Raw genomic sequence first — 22,126 nt, forward strand, 5'->3', positions numbered from 1 at the left:
TGCCAAAATAAACAGCTTTTTTTAAACCTAGGACCAATTTGTTTCCTTTGCTTTCCAAACACTTATTTTGTGGCAGCTGTGGTGAGCAGCTGAGTGATCTCGTCTGTTCCCAAAGGAGCTCCATTTCTATGGATGGTCACTACGTTTCTGTGTTATGCACCTAGAGGATTTGAGCATAAATTCACCATTAGATGTGGGAATAACAGTAACCAAAGTAACCAATCAGCCAGGTTAGCATGTGGTCAAAGCTGAGGGACAGTATCAACTTAAATCCATCACTTATTATGAAGATCTAGTGCCTGGAAAATCTTGAAATTTTCCTATCAAACCGCAAGTATAACAGCTGTCAGGACATAAATGTCAAGTATTGGAATAATCATTAAAAACTAGAATGTAATTCAAGTTCAGATTTAAGGATTCTTTTTATTTTTCCAGATTCAATGTTTTTGAAATAAGTATTTCCAATGTCACTGGCCTCTCCACTGCCCAGAACAGTACCTCTCAGCATTTTATTCTAATTTAAAAGAAAAATAAAAATTAACAACAACATAGAAGATAATTTATATGATGTACAAGCTGATTTGAAATTACTAGAAATGGAATCAGTTTTCATTTAAAGGAACTACGATGCAAAATTCGGTTAATGCCTTCAAAGGGCCAAAGACTATTCATGACTAGTTTCATAGTACCACAGCCTCCAGGAAAGAAGTGCTCTATACCCTATTTGATGCCAGATACAGTCTGACTTCACTTAAACATCACTAGGACAAGACAGCAAAAATTATACCAACAGGTACCCTAGCTTTGTCTATTGATGATCTGCACAGGTATTTGTACTGCAGTGGCTGTAATCATCTCAGAACTGAACTGTGAATCAACAGGAAGGTTTAAGTGTGCAGGGTAGAGGTTCAGTAAGCTGGATTTTGTGAAGTGGAGTGAAACTAGGGAGGAAAAAAGGCATCTGTAATGCAGAGGAGGCAAAATACAAGATTCTTAAGAAAAAATGAGTTAGTGAAGGGGAATTGAGTCAGTAAGCATAATGTGAAAATGACAAAGTCAACAAAGGGAACGTGCACACACACACACACACATGACCAACAAAAGTAAGGAGAAGGGAGTGTGAGGAGATTCAGGAAAATGGAAGACCGGACACGATGTTTAAGTGGGAAGGTGTGCAGGCCCATTTACAGAACTCCTAACCTGACTTCTCACTCTTTCCTGCCTTTTTTAAACAAATCTATGCAGAACAAGAACATTGTCCCTGCCCTGGCCTGTACAACCCCAGTAAGAAATGCGAGGACAGAAGTGGGAAACCCTCATGGGAGGAACCACCACATTTCCCAGAAGACTGAAGTGATCCAAGATAAACAAAACTACACCAAAAGGTGACCTCCAGCTCTCATCTACTTTACCAGGGATCCCTCTGTTACCAGGGGGAAGAGAAATGAGGTTGTTGCCTCTTTGCTGACAAAATTCCCTCCTTCCTCAGCAACAGAACCAATGCTGTCAGCACAGGATTTTCTGCCCTGAAAGGCAGAAGTGTTTCACAGAAAACCTGCTTCTTTCTCTCTGTATAAATGTTTTCAAACCTCCATGTCTGACGCTGGAATGAGAGGTCTGGATTTCTCTTGCATGACTTTGGATACATGTTGCCCTTGTATTCAGTGGAGCAGGGGAGCAGGGAGACAGAGGGATGGACAGACAGACAGGTGCCTTCAGAGGGCAGCTCACCATCTGTAGAGAGCTCAGGGTGACTGCCCTCCTTGCTCAGGTACTGCGGGAAGAGCCTAACCTCTAGCAGGAGGACTGTGAGCCTGAACAACCTCCTCTCTGGTTCTCTCCTCCTCTTGCTGATAGAGCACTGTATATATCATGGAGCTCTTCTGTTGCAATGCATGTTTGCCGCTGCTTGATAGGGAGTTGTTTGTTTAGGGAGTGTTCATTCTGTGTTCTCCTCATGCATATATTTTTATGATCATTGATGAGAGAAGCCAGCACTTAAGTTGTATACCTTATACTCTACATCCTAAGGCCAGTCTCTGACAGAAACTTTGTATTTTGCACAGAACTGCTTCATGCTATTACAGAAAACTCCCTTTTGCCATTTTGGCCACAGCATTGGCCACAGTTTTCACCCCAAAGATCTCAGATGTCTTCTAGATAGCTTTGTCAAAGATTACCAAGTTCCTTAAGGATAAAGGGAAAGCTGACCTTGAGTAAGGATTTTGAAGCCAAGTAATTATTCTATGGGGAGCCAATGCAAAGAGATGATGGATTCGATGTGTTCAGGGTATCCCATGCTGCTGAGAAAGCATGTTGCAGTGTCCCATGCTCCTAAGGACTTGAGTCTGTATAATTATTATATTGTGTTAAAGTAGTTCACAGAGAAAAAAAAAATTGGAGGTTTGTATTACTATCATTATCCATGAGAACAGGATGGAGTCTCGGACTACTGAAAATGGTGGTAGATTTTGATTTGTGGAGTCACTATCAGCAGGGATTTCAAAAGCATTACTAAAACTACAAAGAAATGGATGAATAATACATCTGCTGGAAATTACACTTGTGGGGAGATGAAAATTATTCACCAATTTGGAAAGCATGGAGGGTTAAATATTATGACAATTTATTTTGACATTCTCTAGAAGAAATAGTTTCAATATTTTCAAAATATGAACATTCTGACTTTCTATTTTGAAATAGCATATTTGTTTTGAAATTGATACAACATTGTTCTGGATTTAACAAAAATGTTTCAGGTTGGCAAAGAATAAAATTTTTCTTCCTGCTGAGGAAAGAAAACAAACTATTAAAGTCATTAAAAGTTGTTTTGGCTTGTTAAAAGCATTGCTTCCAGAATGTTTATTTCAGCCACTATACTTTCAAAAAGATAACAACAGGTATCATTCCTACAGCTCTTTGAAAAAAGAGGGAAAAAAGCCACTGGAGATGCGTACCTTTCAAAGACCCAGTTCTGAGGTTTGTTTTTCCTTGACTGCTACCCACTGCAGCATAAATTGAGTTCCTGTGTTGTAAACCCAAGATAAGCAGATTCATATCACTAAAGCACTGTACAGCTGTTTCTCCCTCTGTACATTTGCCCCTATCATTTAGCTCCCTATATACTCCATAACGGTCAATAGACCCTGGCTCCTTCAAGAGGGATGTAAATCACTGCCTACCTTGTGGGGGGATTTCAGTTACACAGCAAGGCTCCTTCTGTTTCTCAGTCTGAAAATTTGTGGCAGTTTCATTTAAATGAATCACAGCTTTATATTAAGTTACATACAACATGGAATAATGCAGTCAATACAATATTTGAGGTCTTACTTTTATGTTAAATTCTATTTACTCTTACATCTCCACTATTTCAGCTTTCACTATGCTGCAGACTTAGGCATTAACAATGTATGAAGTTTATTTTAGAGGCTGCCAGGAGCAGAGAGCTGGAGAATCTGGACAGGTAAGGGGCAGGTACATGAAGCTCTGCTTGCCTGGGAACACAAAAAGTGATTTGGGGTTAACAGGAAAAGTAAATTTGAATCCGGTAAAATACCTGGCAATGAAACAGCAACTCTTAGATTGTAAAGCCTAGTTCTGCAGTGAGAACTGCAACCTCTAAATCATAGATTACATAGAGCCCTGAATATTACAAGTGGCTCACAAAAATAGTTTTCTCTAATCCAAGGACTCTGGTTTAAGGAAAACTTAAGTTTTTAAAAGATGAAGGGCTAGATTCTGTACTACAACTTTCATTGGCTCAAGCCAGGAAAAGGAGGAACACAACTTGAGGTGGGTCTCCATCACTGCAGTATCTGGTTTTGGAGCTCTGTCAGAGAAACTGAAGCTTTACTTAATGTGCCCATACAGTCTGAAAGAACAACAGCACTTTGATACAGACACTTTCCCCTCCAGAATCCTAGCCAACCTCTTTCCATGGTCATCAGGACAAGCGGCACAGCTGCTCATGCTGATCCTGAAAACCTCCACTTCAGCAGTGAGGCCATAGCCCCCATGCAATGTCAAAATGGGGCTTTAGTAAGTACAAATAATTTATCCTAACACCACAGCAAGTCTCTTTTTAAAAACAGGAAAAAAAAAAAACCTCTTGTGTTTGGTCTTTCCTGTACATTCTTTCCTAAGTAATTTTTTTCAGTTTTAGTATTTAAAATATTATTATTTGCGTGAGTTGCAGTAGTGACCAGCAAACCCAGTTATGAGCCAAGGCTCATGTATGACACTGCACAGATCTAAGATTGTTCCTTCCTCAAATTTCTTCCTCATTTGTAGTCTGCAGAACCTTAAAAATAGTGCATTTAGTTAGAAAGAGACATGAGGACAAACATGATGTTATGTCTAACATAAATGATGAAAATTAATCCAGGTAGACTCCTGTTCCCTTTTCCATTAGGAAGTCTTGATTCAATTAAAAGCCAGCAAATGTAAACTACACTGAAGACATCCTCTTATATTCAGACTAATATGTGGAACTCACAGACACTGCTGAGTTCTTGTGGAATTAAATAGCTTAGGAAGCTTTAAACAAGAATCAGACATTAACAAACAAGCACAACATCTGTAATTTCCATACCAAGGATGAAAATTACAAGGAATGTCAATCATCTGGCTTGAAACAAATCACCCAGTTAGCAGATACTCCCAGGAGATGTTTCTTCACAGAGGAGAAAAAAAATGGAAATAAAAGATCATTTGAATCGCAAGCACTGGATGTTCACCACTGACAGAAGCACAATCCTAGAACACATGGACATTTTTCTGTTTTAACAGGTAAGCACTTTGTATCAGAAAGTTATTCCCATTTCACACTCACTTTAACAGCACTGTTGTCTAGAGGGTTATTCATGATTCACAGCACCATGAAAACATAATTCAGCCCTTTGTGTTTTACTAGAGAGCTTCCGTATTCTTGTATTGAATCTTGATGGGCTAGCAGTCCACCACTTTATCCAGTTTGGAGTCATGATTCTGCTTCCATTCCATTTGTGCAATTTATAGACACTCAGCTTGTTTCATGTATCTTAACACATCTCAGAATCAGATATTATCAGAACAAATAACCATTGCCTTAAACCAAAACCCTGTCACTCACCATCTCTTTCTTATGTACAGACTCTTCTACAGCTGCAACTCCTACCCTACTGGAGCAGCAGGTTGTGCAATTACTTAAGTTAAGTCTTCCCATCTAAGAACTTTTCCCACAAACATAATGGCTAACAGAAAAAAGAAATCAGTCATACTTGGACAACAGAGCTCTCGAGAGACATTGTTGTGCTCTATCATCCTCTATTTCTGTTATGCTTAACAGAGAGATGGTGGCAAGTTTCTTGTGAAGACTTTAAACTCTCCATTTCCATTCTGGGTTCATTTAACATACATTGTAATCACACTGCTGAAACAAATTCATTTGAAATGCATGCTGATTAACGCATCTAATTTTGTACTCTAGGTGTTCCACTGTAAATCAGTCTGGGCGCTGGCCTTAGCAGTAGTTCTTTCAATAGACTTCAGCATCTGATTTGTTTGCTTACATTATGTTACCTCTTAGTGAGTCCTCACATTTACTCAGTTTGCAACTCTGAAGATGATCAACTGCCAGCCTGCGAAGTTCAGAACACCTGCCTAGTTTTTCCCTTTATACCACTGCCTATCCTCAAAATTTAGTTTTAAAATTTTGATGATAACATGTGAGACTAGGTTGAAGTCAGTTACCTTTACAGTATTTCAGGTCTGTAAAGGCAATAGTGGTTAATATGATAACAAATGCTTCATACTGTATTTTTTAATGGCAATAGTGATGCAAGGTCCCATCAAGAACAACTGAAATAAAGGGGATAGTCTTACATACCTGCATAGCTACATTTTTTTTACTGCTATCACACATCCACAAACAAAAATAGGATACATCATTCCTAAATTGTTAGGTTTATTTAATTATGGCTTTGGGTGACACTTCCAAAAAAGTGTGTAAAGAGCCAATCTGCCTAACATAATAGGAGCAAACAGACAAGGCAGAAGAGTTGTGAAATTAACCTGTTCTCAAGTATCTCTGTAATATGAGCAGGATTTTCAAGAGCACGTTTTGCTTATCTCCATTTCTGATTAAGAAAATGCTAAAACTCCTCCTGACTTCACAGAAGGGAAATTATGCCAACAGTGAGGACTTTTTACTACAAAAAATAAAAGCCCCATAATGGTGGCAGGTGCTGAAGTGTTCAGTATGTTAATTGGCAGGAAAGTCTTGAGACTCAGGTAAATGGGGATAGGAAGACCAACAAAGGATGGATGAAGATGCAAGGAACAAGATGCAGCATGTAAGGAACAACTAAAGAATGCAAATAATATATAACAATAAGGAAGCAGATAAAAGTAAATATTCAGAGATGTACTAGAGGAAGAGTAGAAAAAATTTAGAGATTTCCCATTAGGAATAGCAACTTACAATGATTCAACCTGCTGTGAGAAATCAGCAGAAACCATAACTGGAGTCACACTCAGGTTGTCATTTCTGCATACAGAAGTACTTAAATCTGACCTATTATGGAGCTTTCCTAATCCTCATGTTAACAGGCAAGAGCTGATACCCAGCCTCATCTTAGCAATGCCTTCTTGGATTGAAACCAAAGAATTCAGTTTTATTCTGTAAAGCAGAAAAATAACACATTCCATTTCTACTAAAGTAAACAACAGGAGTATATTTTCCTTTCTAACTCTGACTTATATTGCATCCCTCCAGTCTTTGAGGAAAAGATGGCCAGGAGAAAAAAACTTAAACTTACTCCCCACAGAATGAATAAATACAGCCAAATCACCCGCATGGAAAATAACTGTATGAGCCCTAGGTACCAAAGCTTACCCACAAATAGCTTATAGTGAATAATGCATACCGTTTAAAGTCAGTTAAAATAAGTGCCAGGTCAGTTATCAGGCAGCAGTGAACTTTCAAGGCTTTGAAACAAAATTATTTTTTTTATTCTCCCTCTCTGAGGTACAAATAACTGAACTAAGATGCAGATAGTAATGACTGAAGTGAAGTGTGGGCAAGAGCTGGCCAGTTCTGCAGTCTTTCAGTCCTACCTCAGAACAGACTGGTGGTGCTGAAGAGGCAATAGTAACATGAAAGAGACAGATTTGACTTGGTGAAATGAGTTCTTGACATCTTGTCAGGTCCTAAAACACTACTATGCCTCAGAAATGGAAAGGATTTGTCTTGGCTGAAAATTTCAGCAGAAAAGCAACAGACTAAGGATCTACCACCATGGGCCAGTTGTCTTGATTCCAATTTAATTTCAACTTTAGAAACATTATGCATTTGACTGTCAGATTACAACTTTTGCATGACCTAAAACTTCCACATGGTACATTCATATAGATGTTTCAGGGCTAGCCTCCCTTCAGACGAATTCATCTCCTCAGACTGATGAATGCTGGGAGCATTTTCCAGCCTTGGAAAGGTTCTCCAGCAAGGCCATTAGGTTGAGGGCATTTATGAAAGGAAAGGGAAAAATGAATGAAAATCAGGAAGTATATGGAAATATATGGTCCTTCTCCATAACATTGTAACCTGCTTTTTATTTTACCTTCTCTGGTCAATGAGCCAAAGGCTTTAACAAGCAGTAAATTGCTGCACTGAAAATGCAGCCAGATGGTTATTCACAGGAGCTCTAAAGCTTTTCAGTCACTGCTTTCCAGGATTCAGTAGAAAGGTGTTTAAATTGCAACCTAAATTATTTTTTCCTTGATGTGCTGGTCCCTGTCAAAACGTGTTGTTTGTATGAACACAGCCCAGGCAATTCTGATTACCTTCAGTCAATACCTAGTGATCCAAGGACTGGAATTGTTATTAACAGTGATATTATATATTTCCATACTGGAGCAGGAAAAACTATTTTTATACCAAGGCTTGGCAGGAAACGTGAAAACAATTATTCTTAAATAATAATAGAAAGAGTAAACTATTCCAGGAAAGGTTCATCTTTATTTTCGGTTTTCCTTGAAAAACTAGGTGATTAATTTGCTGATTAGAATTAAGAAATTAAGACTGAAAAAAAATTATGGAGCTTTATATTTTGAGGGACGGTTTTGCTCATGTTTTTACTAGAACTGCATTAGGTTACATTTCTACTGGAGCACTGAAAAGCACCTGAAGTAAACTGCAGAAATTCCAAAGTTCACAGTATTAGGGTCTTATTTTAACTGTTGTCAGTAGAAACATAAACTGCTTAGTTTCCTAACCATTTATAAAGAAACCCAGCTCACACAGACATGCCTGAAAAAGTCTGGCCCTGAGTAAATTATGCAAAGAGCCTTAAAGTAGCATCATTCAATAAGATTCACTCACACAAAAGTACAGCATATTCTTCCAGGTGAGCAGCAGCCATCCAGCTACTGGTTTCTACACAGGCATGATAAAACATATGCCGCCTAAGAAAGAATCCATCAATAACACATAGCACTATGTAATAACTCAATGATTCTAACATCCATATTAATTCACAGACAACAAGCAGACATTGAACTGTTGCACTTTTTCAATGTTGGAAGACTTTGCAGAAAATTTAAAGGTAAATTATTTCTGCCAAGGTTGTTTCTTCCTTGCATTCTGTTGGACATTACTAGCTTAGAAAACTCTCCCCGCAGAATCCACGCCAAGACAATTTGAAAGCACTGAACCAAGTCTTAGCTTTCCTTTGCTAAGAAGCATAAACTGCCTTAGAATCATGGAAGTTTTTGCCACAAATCCAGAAACAAGAGGGTTTTGTCCCCACAAGGTTTACCATCATGAGGTTTAAGCATCACATTTTGTATTGTGCTTCAAGATACTTAGTTGTATGCTTCTGTCTCCTCTCCTATTCCAGTGACTTAAGCAAGTGAAAGATAGCATTACTTTGCCTTGATAATCAATTGCACTACACATTCAGAAACAGGAAAATCCCAGTCCCTTTTCTCCCCTCAGTACAATCAACATTTATGAAAAAGGTGCATTAATGACTACCATTAAAAAGGGTACATTGCCTTCAAACAGGTTTTCATGTCCTGTTTGTTAAATCAGCAACCTTTCATATCACTTTAAAAAGCTGTGTAAGTATTTATTTTATTAAAATATCTTAACTTATACATTTGTAGTTTAGTAATAAATACTGCTTCCACTTTAATTAGTCTTACACGTGTATTCAGGTTTTGGTAAAGTGTTGTATTTATTTTTTTTTTATGTTTATATTAACAATCCACACAAAGACATCTATTCTTCTTCTGAATAATAGCCTGGATATTGTTTTTCTTTCAAACTCCGGAATAGAAATCAAAGAAGTGATCTATGACTATTGTCCAAGAACAGAAGATACTCAAAGCTGCATCTAATCTAAATATTATCTTCTGTGAATTATTTCTTACCATAGATAGTCTTCAAGCACTCAAGTACAGTTTAAACATTTAATATCTCACTGGCCTACAACCTTAAATCCCTATAAACTTGATCCTTTCAGGAAGTCCTTGAATACCCAGGCATGTAAGGACAGACAATTCTAAAGATCATATGGGACAATCAACCTGGAATGAAGATTGTGATGAAGGGTTTGGGCTTTTTCCCATGTCTTCAAGCTATTGGAGACCTAGTATTTCATGTCTGTTAGTATAGGACCTCTCTTGGACAATCTGAGACAGGAATTTACATGGACTGCTGGAACACAGTCTCACGCTTGTTAGTGATATGATCTGTTTCCTCTAAAGTGGATTCACTTTAGCAAGCATCATACTGGAAATTATGTGTCAAAGTCTTCCGTGAAGAACTAAGAATAACATAGAGAGACCATGGCTGAAATTTACTATTTTGTACCTATTTTTAGCAGATGCTATCTCATTTTGAGTTACAAAAAAAAAGGGTATTTTAATAAAATTGAGTAATAATTCAAAAGCACCAATATCTCACCTACAACTTTTGAAAATGTCATCCTCATTAAAAACACTGAGTGTATCCACAGAAATATCTAAGGGTTAATACATGCTTTTAAAACTAATTCTGAATGCCCATATGAAAGAGAGAGGTTTGATTATATCCAAAACCTAGTTTAGCTCATGTCACATAGAAGGGAGAAGGAAGTGAAAAGAAAAAAAAAAAATTAAAAATTGCCCACTGTAATACTTAAATCCCATTTTACCATCAAAAACTATAGGTACATTTCTTGTACTTTCTTGTCTGTGTCTCTGAAGAAGTGAACATTGTTCCTGTTGTCAATATCAGCATGGAAGTGCTCTCTAAAATCCCAGCTAAGTAAACCTTAATCTTACATCTAATTCATCATCACTATCAACAAGCAACAGCCATGGAATGGCTATTGGTGAGATCTAAAAGCAAAACTCAAATCAAATGCAGTTCTGCTCTAATATATGCCTATTTAATTGGCACTTGACATGTAATCCCATTTTAACATGGACTGATGTTATTTTAGATTAGAAGTTAAACAAAACATGCTTGTTCGTAGTATTCTGGTATCATGTAATGCTGTTTTCATCCACACCGATTACAAATTCTCATAATAGTTAACAGGTGCTAGACTGCAACTACAGATTGAACCACGAATGGATAAGGAATACAAATTTGTAGATACTGACATGTGCTGAGGTTCCAGATTTTAAAATTAGCAATGGATCCTATTACCAACCTTGATAATGTTCAGGAAATGGGCTGAAGTTGCCAGGTGGGACTATCTTCATTAACAGTATTTTACGTAACTGCCAACTTCAGTTAGACTTTGAATGTATTTGAACATTGATCATGAATTATTTCAGCGTTTCATGGAATCTACCTGAATGTTAATCCAGCAATTTGAATCCAAACCCAGCTAAACCTCTGATTACATCTAGACATCTATTTAAATACGGTCTTCCACTAACTTGGAGTGTCAGCAGCAACAGACTCATTCGTAACAGTCATTCTGAGCCTCTTTGGCCCTGGAGGCACCAGAGAGATGAAACAGTCCTCTTTCTGCTGTAAACAGCATGAAAAGTAAACCTTTTGCTGCTTAAATGACTATCTTCCTATTTGTCAGCATGCCACTTGTGTTGTTATCTTTACTTTAGGCTTTCGAACCACTCAGTTTTATCACTCAGACTACCCTCCCAAAAAAAAAGCAGACGGTATGCTAGTGGTTTGGGTTCTATTGTATCCATTTGGCAATGCTGGATTACTACCAGTTTTCTTAACACCACATTTCCATTCATAGCAAGTTGGCGTAAAACACTGCCATGAGCAACACTGTGTGATATCTATTATTTTTGCCAGATTTACAAGGCCCAAACCTATCCTAGATAATCTAGGCTAGCACAAGGCGGGGAGGGAGGCGGGGGGGGGGGAGGGGGGTCCCCATTGACAACATACTGTTGGCTTTTACTGATTTCTTTGTAATCTTTGATGTACTTAAGAATAGCTAATCATATTTTTTGGAAACGGAGTTAAACACATTGGTCCTGCAAAGCACCTCAGCTCCTTTGGGAGAACGTGGACATTTCTCATTGATTTTTCATTAACGTGGGGCAGACCCTGTGGTAAATGAAGACACCATGAATTGGAGACAGAGTACAGCATCTTTCTTTCAGCTAGCCTAACTTAAAAGAACAGTAACATCCTTTGATGGTCATCTTCTTCATGAAAAACATCCCAATCTAGCAGCAGAATATTCGCAGTCAATTTGTAGGTAATGCATGAGCTACTGGCACTAGGGACTCATCTGGGAGGAAGAGAAAGGCAGATATGGAAGGTATGTTTTTAGCCAGATATGGAAGGTGGTATTTGTGATACTCTGTGTTATTTATGATATTTGTGATGTCAGAACTGAATGAAAGAGAAAGAGAAATAGCTGTCATCATGCTGTTGGCAGTGCAATCTATGTAATCTGTGGTGGGTTAGCCTCGGTCAGCAGCCAAATGCCCACCTACCCCCTTGTTCTTGCCAAGTTCTTGCCAACTACCCCACCCAACAGGACAAGGGTAGAAACTAGGATGAAAGATCTCATGGGTCAAAATAAAGACAGGGAGATTGCTTAACAGTTACCATCACAGGCAAAAGAGACTCAACTTGGGGCAAAAGAATTCAATTTATTGCCAATTAAAATAGATTTGGATAGTGAGAAACAAAGACACAAATTAAAACAACACCTTTCCCCGCGGTGGTCTGCTTCCCTCAGAAATTTACAAGATCATCCCTGAGGAGGTACCTTGCCTTCATGCTCGACAGGAGCCACCTCCAGAGGTTGTGGATTGTTGTGCCTCTTCCGATTTCTTTGTCTCTTCCCTGGTCCCTAGCGGGACCAGCTTCTGGGCTTCCTTACCTTCTAATTCCTGACTGTCAGCCCCAGTATCCCGGCATCTAAGCAACCAGGCAGCAATCCATTTGCCTGGCTGGCAGATACAATCCTTCCACGTATCTCAAAGTTCACTCAGGGACCAGGTGATTTCTGCCTATAGAGTGACTTCTGTCATCTCCTTCTCCTGTTTCTTTGCCAAAGCACCAGCTTCCTGATCAGACTCTTCCTCCTCCCTTACTAATCGATGCTATGGACCTGTCAATTTCTGCTTCTAGTTTTTCTTTTTGACTATGGGGGTGATTACTGTAGATAGGGTTTGGGTCCCTGTCTTAACCATGGTGTCCTCAGATACAGAGGCCCTCCTTCCTCTGCTCTGATGGAGCTGAACAGAGGCTCAGTAGTACAGTCACAGTGCTAGGAACTGATGGGTCTCATTCAGGTAGGCAAGGCACTCTTCTGTCAAGTGGTGCACCAATTCAGTGGGATTACATGCCTGTTCAGGCATAAAATCTCAGGCTTTGGAAGGTGATAACTGCCCTAGGCACCTGCCCAAATCCTCCCACACACCCTGTCACCCAGGGATTGACCACGTCACGGCATATTTCTCTGTCAACTGACCAACAAGTTGATTACTCTTACACCTGGATGAAATCAGGTTCCACATATCCAACAATGTCAGATAATAGGACCAAACAGCTTACATGAGAAGACCTTGTCAATATTTTAGAAAGTGTGAAGTTAAATGCCCAAAACACCATTATTAATATTGGCTTGTGAAGGGAGGGCAGTCAGGAAAAATTTCATAACATTGTGCATCCTGAAAGCTCTGTCACCCTATGCTAAACGGGTTTTATTACGATATAGAAAAAGAACTGACTGGCCTTCTGTCATGCACTGGGTTCACAGCAGAGAATACAGCTGTATCTTCACTGACAAGTGTCCAAACTTTCAGGAGAGGTCACCCTACCAACACCTAAAATTCATAGTTCTACAACAGCCCATAGAGCGATATTAATGAAGGCCATGAAACATTGGAAAGCCTATGGAAGTAAAGCAGTACGTAGTCCATTACCAAGTGTTACATTGAAAAACAGCATGTGCACTAATATACCCCTTCCTTCCTTCCTAAAGTTCCTCATACGTTTACACAAACCCTTGTGTGTAGGAGTTTGAGAGATCATCAAATTGCAAAAGAGCATTTTGATTTCCAACTATTTATCTAACATGTCTCTTCTCCAGTGATTGCAGAGTAACTCTTAAAATTGGGAATTTCGTTTGTGTCTTTCATTTGCTTTGCATTACCCGCACAGATGCTGGAAAGTCAGTTACATGCCTTGCCTTGATGCATCATCCCAGGGGATATACAGGAGATTCATCCATCTTGCAAGATTCTCACAAAACTTAATTGATGCATACTAAGCATCAATGATACTTATAAAACCCAGTGGCCTGCATAAGCATGATTAGACAGATGATGTTGAGTATCTTTCTACATAGTCTCTTCACATCAAAACTAATTTCTGCTAAAAGAGCTATCACCTGCATTCCCTTAAGACTACAGTTTATTTTCTTAGCATAACTTTTGCCTTTGGTTACTCCAATACTATTCCAGTCATTGTTTTTACACAGAGACATGATCAATTTTTGCCTTCTCCTTTTCCCTTTGATTATCAGCCACTTTTTAAAGCTTCATCATCCTTAATTTCATACCTTAATAAATTTTCTCACTGAACTCTCCACTACATTTGGACACTATCGATTTCAGAACATCCTACATTCTCCCTCAGGCAGGACCGTAACCTCTTCTCCTGTCCTGTCTTAATCCCAGCTTCCCTCCAGATTCAGAAATAGGAATTCCCTTTCTTCTCACTAATACAACAGACTCCCACTTTCAGTAGCAAAGGAGACTGAACTTCTAGTTAGATCTCCAATCTACATTTGGGAACACTTGCTTAGATACAGCACAAATAGGGTCCTAATTCCATGCCTGAGAAGAGTCAGCCCATCCCGGAAAAGTCCCCAGAACCTGTCTCAATGTAACCCCCTATAATTTCCAATGTATCATTCCCAGATTGAAGTCAAATTTAGTTCCAAGCTCTCTTTCTGATACCTTGAATTTAGTTAAGCTAAGCTGTTCCTGTCTGCTTTGATCAATAGCAATACTGAAGATAGAGCAGGAAGAGAGCTGTTTAGCCAGGTGTCCCTTTGTAAAGGCTTCCTCTTTACAGTGAGTCAGAGCAGAGTACGGGGTTGATACAGTGTGGCTGATAATAAACCTGTGGGTAAATTAAAGGCTTTGTTTAGCTCATTATTGCAAAAGATCTTGATTTCGCATTCAATCCCACTTCCCTCAATTAAAATAATGTTCTTAAAAGGCTTTTGGTTTTTTGCTTAGCTGGGTGCTTGAATAAAAAAGACTAAACAGCATGTCAGAGCAATGTTAATGCATGCCTTGGTTCCTGTTTGTATATAGATGACCAAATTCATATCACTGCAGTTTTGCTGCAACTTACTAGTGAATAAGTTTGCTAGATTTGCCATTTTTTAAAATCACTTAATTAGGACAATTCAAAGAAAATGTCTTTTCTTTTAGTTCTGCAAGCACATATAAAACATGTGCAAGCCCTATAATACTTTTTATTTCAGCCAGCTGTTGGGCACAATCCAGAATATGCAAAGCAATAGCCAGCCTGTTTTACAATCAGAACAGCCCACCCAGCCCTAAAAAGGAGTTTCCCATACTCAGTTACCAGCATAAAAGAAGGGTTTGTGAAAAACTACCTGAAAAATGCATTGTGATTTCCAAAGAAATTCCATTATTAGCATTTAATAGGTGAGAAGTTCTGACAAAAAGTTCAGAGTAATGCTGTTGGACAGATTCTGAGACAAACAATTGAACTAAATAGAGTGGCATTATGCTTGGTAAAGGCTTTTAGTCAAAATTTCAAGTTAAAATGTTCCACATATCCTTGGAGTAGGGGATCAAGTAAATGACCTAATAGGAAAACTAAGGTTTGTACCACCAAAGTACCTAGTTTGGGTGCTTAATGTAGGAGACTCATTTCCTATGGCTCCCTGTATGGACAGCATCAAGAGAGAGCACCAAAATCAGGTGAACAATAAGACACCACTACAGAGGGACAACAATACATGAAGAAAGCACAGCATTGCCTAAAGCTGCAGGGCATTTACAAAATGACCAGGGATGCTGTCACCCAGACTAATTTTACTGTAGTTAGTTTCTTCAGTTCACTGAAAAAACATACATAAAACATATCATTCCTGAAGCATTCCATTATTCATTTCAAATGATGCATATTGAATGACGATAAGCACAGACACAAATGTGCAGACAAAAAGCACATGCACAAATCTAAAACATAATACCATTTTCAATACCGCCTTACTACTTTTTTCATTTTAATGCTGATGGCTTTCCAAATGTGCTATATCTTTATCTACACACCCTTCTAGAGATACAGTCTCTGATCCAAATAGATTGCAATCAAAGACTGCAACAAAAATAAATGATGAAAGGAGAGCCATTGATTGCTTTCAGATGATTACTTGGGCCAGATTAGCTATCTGACTTATAAAAATCATAATTGTGGGTTTTGAGGACCGATGCAGTCAGGGAAAGACCAATATTATAATGCAGGGCTAAAGGAGAGCATCCCAGTCACAACAATGACAGACAGAAAGACTTTAGGGAAAGAAAAGGACAAAGAGAAGTCTGATAGATCCAAATGACAACAGAATAAAATGGCAACAGAAGCTAAGTAGGTAAGGAGACAACTGTCAGAGGCCTTGAAGGAATGGTGTTTAAACAATAGATAAGAAAGAAACAAAGAGTAAATAGAAGGATTAAAAAAGACATTATCAATCTAACAGACAAGCCAGAAAGAGTCAGCCCTCATCATTTGAACAAGATTCATCGAAACAGAAAACCAGACATAAAGACATTGCAAAAATCAAGGTGAAAGTCAAAGAAGCCTTAAAATAAGAACTATCACAAAAATGGAAATGTGGATAGACCATATGTGAAAGAACTATAGTTGACCATATTTTAGTGAATATCTACAAAGAACTGATAAACTCTAGAAGAAAAAAGCAACTCATTTTGATAGAGATGGTCTTTGCCTGTCCAATACACACCTGCACTGTTACTCTGGTAATATAAAAACACACATATATACTAACTTGGCCATCCGCAAATTTGATGTTTTAAAAAACAAACAAGTCTGTGTAATATCAGTGCCCTAGCTTTCAACAGCAAAGATCAGAAAAAAGTGTATAACTGAGAATGCCAGGTTGTAATCATAAGACACTGAAAAAAGTTCAAGTAATCAAAACCATTCAATAATTTGGAGTTTCAAATTATCAGGAGGCATCCTTAGTGAAACGCATTTTGTCACATGTCACACTTCCAGATCACATTCTGAAACCAGAATTCTTCAGTCCCTACTTTGGTTACAAAATCTGTGTATGAAACATTCCTCTAGAGTGCACAAAAACACTAACATCATATATCCATATAAAGCAGTTAGTAATTAATATTTACTTCAGCAAAAGTTAACACCACCGATTAAGTTGGCATACATCTTCATATCCCCTTCCTGAGATCTGCTCTACCATCTTGCCACTTCTTTTCATTCATTAGACAAGAAAATATGGAAATTACAGGTAGCCTGAGTTGCATGGTTCTGAAATGAAAGGACTGCCTGCAGGACGAGAGGGAGAGGACGGGCAGAGAAATCACACTCAGAGCCTTACCTTCCAATTAGCAGGAACTCCCCAAGCACTCCCAGGCGCCTCATGGCGATGAGGATCCCCCTCACTGTCATTCCCTCGCAGAAGCAAACCACCACTCTAGCCTTGGGTAACCTTTCTCGCAGCTTGCGGAGCAGGCGATCAAAGCTCTTTTCCCCAGCATTGCTGTAGATCTTGTCAGAGTGAGCAATGCAGAGACCCTCTTGGGCAGCCAGCTCTTTGAAGGCTTCCATTCCACTTTCCCCATAATTTCCTGTTTAAAAAAAAAAAAGCTGATATTATATCATGCATTTAACCAGTTAAGGGGGGCTCTGATGGGAATGGGATAGTTTTTCTCCAAAAAAATCAACTAGCAGAAGGAAGAGCAAAGGAAGTCCACCAAAATGAACATACTCAGAGTTCAGTGGAGCAACAAGATATCCACGTACCAGAAGGTCTTAACTGACCTGGAGACTGCAAGTTTCTTTTCTTACATTGATTTACCAGTGGATATTTAAGGCAAACAAGGGATGGATAGGTAGAAAAGGGGACAAAGACAGCTCAGACAGTAAGGATAAAGTTTTACTAACATTTCCATGGCAAAAATAACAGTTGTGTTAGTCCAGGAAAACAATCACAGTAAAGAGAAAAAAGGATTTCATTCCAAGCCGTTCTGTACCACATGCAGTCCACGCTCATAAAAGTGAATTAAAGATGGATGTAAACTTAAAACATACTGATCTGGTAGCATTTTGAAAGCCACTTACACAAATCTGACTGACCATTTACCACTTTTGAAAGCCACTTACACTAATCTTAACTGGCAGTTAAAATTTAGGCTCGATGTTTCTCTTGGAATAGGAGACTTTCTATCTGTAAGAACTTAAGAAATAACTCTTCCTAATATAGAAATATTTGAACTTTGTGGTCCAGACTGTATCAAAGCTGATTCTCAAGTTCCCTTCATTTTTCTATTTATACATTTTGGAAGCCAAATCAACAGCTTTACAAAACTCAGACTGCTTTCAGCTATAGAGACAGGTGAAATCTCAAATTTTCTTTGAATATTTTATGCCTGCCATGAGCACAGGATTTATGATGAACATCAATCAGGCAAGAGGAGCAGACGGATTACAAAAAAAAGTCTATTAACAGTAACAAGAAATGGTTCAAAAAGAGAAGCATGAATTTTATGCTATCCACATTCGTAATGTTTGCTTAATTTATTGAGGAAGTAACATCAGATATGCTGATCACTTCTAGACGCAGACCTTTTCAAGCCAGGGATGACTGAAGAGGTCCATCTTTCCCCTTTGCAGCAATAGTTTGAAACAGCAAATTGCAATGAGGAAGGCTTCTGAATCAGCCTAACTTCCTCCACAAAAAAAAAATCACAACAACTCAAAAAGCTACCAGAGAGAAAATTCAGCAAGAGACAGTTCAGGCATTCTTTATAAATCCAACAAAAATAACTGCATTTTTCCAGAAACGTGGATTGTTTGCAGCAGATCAGACACACCATGCAGACACACTATGACAGTCATAGTCATACTAGAATGCAGCCAAGCCTGCTAGATCTAGTGTCAAACACAAAACTCAAGTCCCACAGCCTTTTGCACCAAACTGCCCTAGTTTCTCACAAATTTGCAGCACAGTAGAATGGCCTCTTTTCCAGTCTGTGACTTGACGCCAGATACAGCAAGCAGGTCAGTCTGCTTTTTTGTCTGTGAGCCAGACGCACTCCAGAGCAGGAGCAATGCCGTGGCCCTGCATGGCTGTGGGGAGTGTAGAAGAGAGGAAGAGCTGTGCCCAGTGGGAACACAGCACCAAGCCTCCCCCACTGTGGGCTCAGCACTGCAGCCCCATCCCAGGACCCTGCACTTCAGTAAATGGTGGGGCCTCGTATAGGGCTTGTCATATGCTGAGAAGGACACAGGTGGAGACATTTCCATGTATTTATAGGCCATAACCTGCAGTCACCAAGGGATTTACCCCAGTACCTGAGGCTGGGCAGTTTGAGCCGTACTGTTTTTATGACTTGCCTCAGGTCCCAGACTGAAGCAGGACAGCCTCATTGCTGACTTGCCATTAGCAAGCACCTTATGCTTTGGAAGGAAATTAGGATATATCTCCCAATTTCATGTGGAACTTTATGTAACACAGACTCATTTGAAACCAGTAGGATTATTCTTAAAGAAGTCTTACCTAAGTTGAGCCAGGGGACTAAACTAAATCTTCTTAGATGTTTAAGCAATGCATATTGGAAAATAAATGTAGTAGGTTTCCTACCTAAATATTAAGGTAGGATGGGATTTTCTCATACATCATTACAGCACTAACTCTGTTGTGTAATTTGAGTTAATGATTTCAACAAATGAAAAATTAAATCCACTTGGAATGATTTTTCCCAGCTTTAATTTTGATGGAATAACAATGACCTCAAACCCAGTCATACCTGTACTAATAGTACAACAGCCTACCAAAATATAGGCTAAGAGGAAGTAAGATTGTTGCCTATAAATTCAGTAAGTGTGATAAAGAGCCTAGAAGGAAAAAAGCTAATTAAGATTGAGAACAACATTGACACAAGATTAAATAAGCAAAAAACAAGGCAGAAACAATCTGAAGCTGAAAATGAAAGCTTTCTAACCCTTACATGAAAGTAGTGGAACAGCTTTCCAAAGCAGTACAAAGAAAGAAACCTGATGATAGACTGGCGCTTGCTCAGCTCACAAGAGCATTATATAACGTAGATGTCTGCAACAGCCAGAGACGAGACTTGACCCAGGAGGTCCTCTCAAAGTCTGTTTGCTCTGCTCCCAAAGCAAGGCAGCATGCTGCACACCTTCCCCCTCCAGGGGAAAGGATCAGGGAGAAAATGAACATGTGACAGATGTTAGATACATTGTTCAATGCACTCAGCTACTGGGGTATGCACAATGTAAGGGCATATATAGAATAGAAAACACTAATTAATTCTGTGCAACAGCCAAGAACATATCCATCTGTACCAGCTTGCTGGGTACATCCATTTCAATCCACACGCATGCAACAGCTGAGAGGGGAAACGTGTAATGAAAGAAATCTGCTTGAGATGGTAGTCAGTGAAAAGTTACAACAGGGCCATGGGCTGACTATTTTTCCTTTGAAAGAGCCATTGAAGAAAAGATCCAATCTTATCTGCAACTGCTTTTTGCTATCAGAGGCAGCTGTGAAAAGCCAATTTATTATGTGAAGCTACAAACAACTGATTTTTGTTCTGACCTGCACCCAAAACCAGGTGAGCCAGTAACATATTTGAGCCCCACAATATCTTGCTAATTTTTAACAGTTTTTTTCTTTTTTTTTAGCTCTGTTCAACTTGTACCCTATTCAGAGAACCAGATATTTTCCTTGTATGCATCAAGCGGACTCTGTACAGCAGTGCAAAGGTAAATTCTAACCCTATCATGGCTGTAATTTTACTAAGAGGATTTTCATGACACTTCTCTCAGTGCCAAAACCAGCTTTGCTTCACCACTGTAAAAATCCTAGATAAAGCCATTCCTGAGAGGGATCCACATATCTGAAGATGCTGGTGAGAGCTACGTGTAGTGGGAATTATTCCCACTCATTGCATTCCATGCATTAAATATCTTAACAAAAACATTAAGATGTTGTAGTAAAAATCAAAGATGTTATCTTGATCAACAGAAGACAAACAAAAGAAGAAAGTACAAAAATTTAGCCTCATAATTGCCCCTATGAGACAGTAAGTATTACATTTGTGGCACAGCTACACTGCAAGTAATACTATTTGCTTGTATTAACACTTTAGCAGTGTGGGGAGCAGAACCCTTGAGCACCATCTAAAAGGTTTCTACTCTTCTTTTTATTATAGTTGTTTGGCAAATTTACCCCCATTCTCTTTGTCAAGGGAACCATTTATTTTTCATTTATGAAATGGAGCAGAAATGTAGCCTCAGCAATCAGATGCTTATGAGAATCCTGGAGATTGTCTTCTTGAGGGATGCACAGAGTGGCTGTGTGGGTCTTCCAAAGCCACATGACAGAAAGTGCTGTGTTTTCAGGGGGCTTATAACCAAAACAGTGTGTCCCGCAGAAATCAATATCTGATTTCATTCAAACATAGGGATTATTTGTGGGGCGGCATAAGGAAATAGGAACTGTTCATATTTGTTCTACAGAGAATATCCCCTTGAAATATAGGCTAGCACCTGTTTAAAAAAAAAAATCTTAAAGAGAAAGAAAACCGTAATGCTGAAGAGGAAGACTGAGACTGTTCTCTCTCACTCTGCTTTTAGTGTCAATAGGAAATATCAACTACCTTTTAGAGACCCCTTTAGAGACACACCTGCAAGAACAACAAAAACCCACAGCAGAGGACTGTGCCTGGACGAATGCTCCAATGCACTTAAATAACAAAAGGCAGGGAGCAAGAGATATTTCACCTACCTGGGCCATGAGCAGTACTTTCAGGTGAGGTCACCTATTCCTTGCCATTAGGGGCTTATTTGCTGCATTTATTCCTCTAAACAGCAGCAGTAACCACAATCTAGCTGAGAGGTGAAAACAAAAAACCACATACCCTGCAAACACATAGTGAAGGAATTGAACCAATAAGACAACCACAAAATCTAGTTTCAACAGAGGGTACTAGAGAGGCAAGTCATATTGCAGGAAAGTCCCCCTTTTCACAAATAACAAGTGAGAAACTATTCCCTGTCCTCTTCTTTCCTCTCTCAACATTATGACTTCTTTGTTCACCTCTCCCAAGCTTGTAGATACATTGCTGGAGGTAGGAAGTTTCTTTCAGTGTTCAGTATTGATTCACTATAAAACATCTCTCTTCCTCAGCTAATTAACTGGTTTTTGGCAGAGAGAAAATAAGAGGAGAACAAGAGGACTGCATGACATAACAGCAAGGAATAACTACTCAAAAGCTTCTCTACTGGAAAGGCAGCTTACTTGGGAAGAGTAGAGCAAGGACATGATCTGATTATTAAGTTTCTTCCTGATACGTTGCAATAACTAATTTGTAAAAACTAGTGGTAATA

The 22,126-nt window shown here is 38.9% G+C and overlaps 1 protein-coding gene across 3 annotated transcripts in view; it reads right to left on the minus strand.

Moving 5' to 3' along the window:
* Nucleotides 1–22,126, minus strand: part of GRM1 (glutamate metabotropic receptor 1) — a 193,472-nt gene that overhangs the window by 134,956 nt on the left and 36,390 nt on the right. For all 3 annotated transcript variants that reach the window (XM_072857953.1, XM_072857955.1, XM_072857954.1), the window contains exon 2: nt 17,094–17,343. In XM_072857953.1, the coding sequence (XP_072714054.1) occupies nt 17,094–17,343 (250 nt within the window). The remainder of the gene's footprint in view (nt 1–17,093; nt 17,344–22,126) is intronic.

Source organism: Ciconia boyciana, chromosome 3 (assembly GCF_034638445.1).
Source record: "Ciconia boyciana chromosome 3, ASM3463844v1, whole genome shotgun sequence".
Classification (NCBI taxonomy): domain Eukaryota; kingdom Metazoa; phylum Chordata; class Aves; order Ciconiiformes; family Ciconiidae; genus Ciconia; species Ciconia boyciana.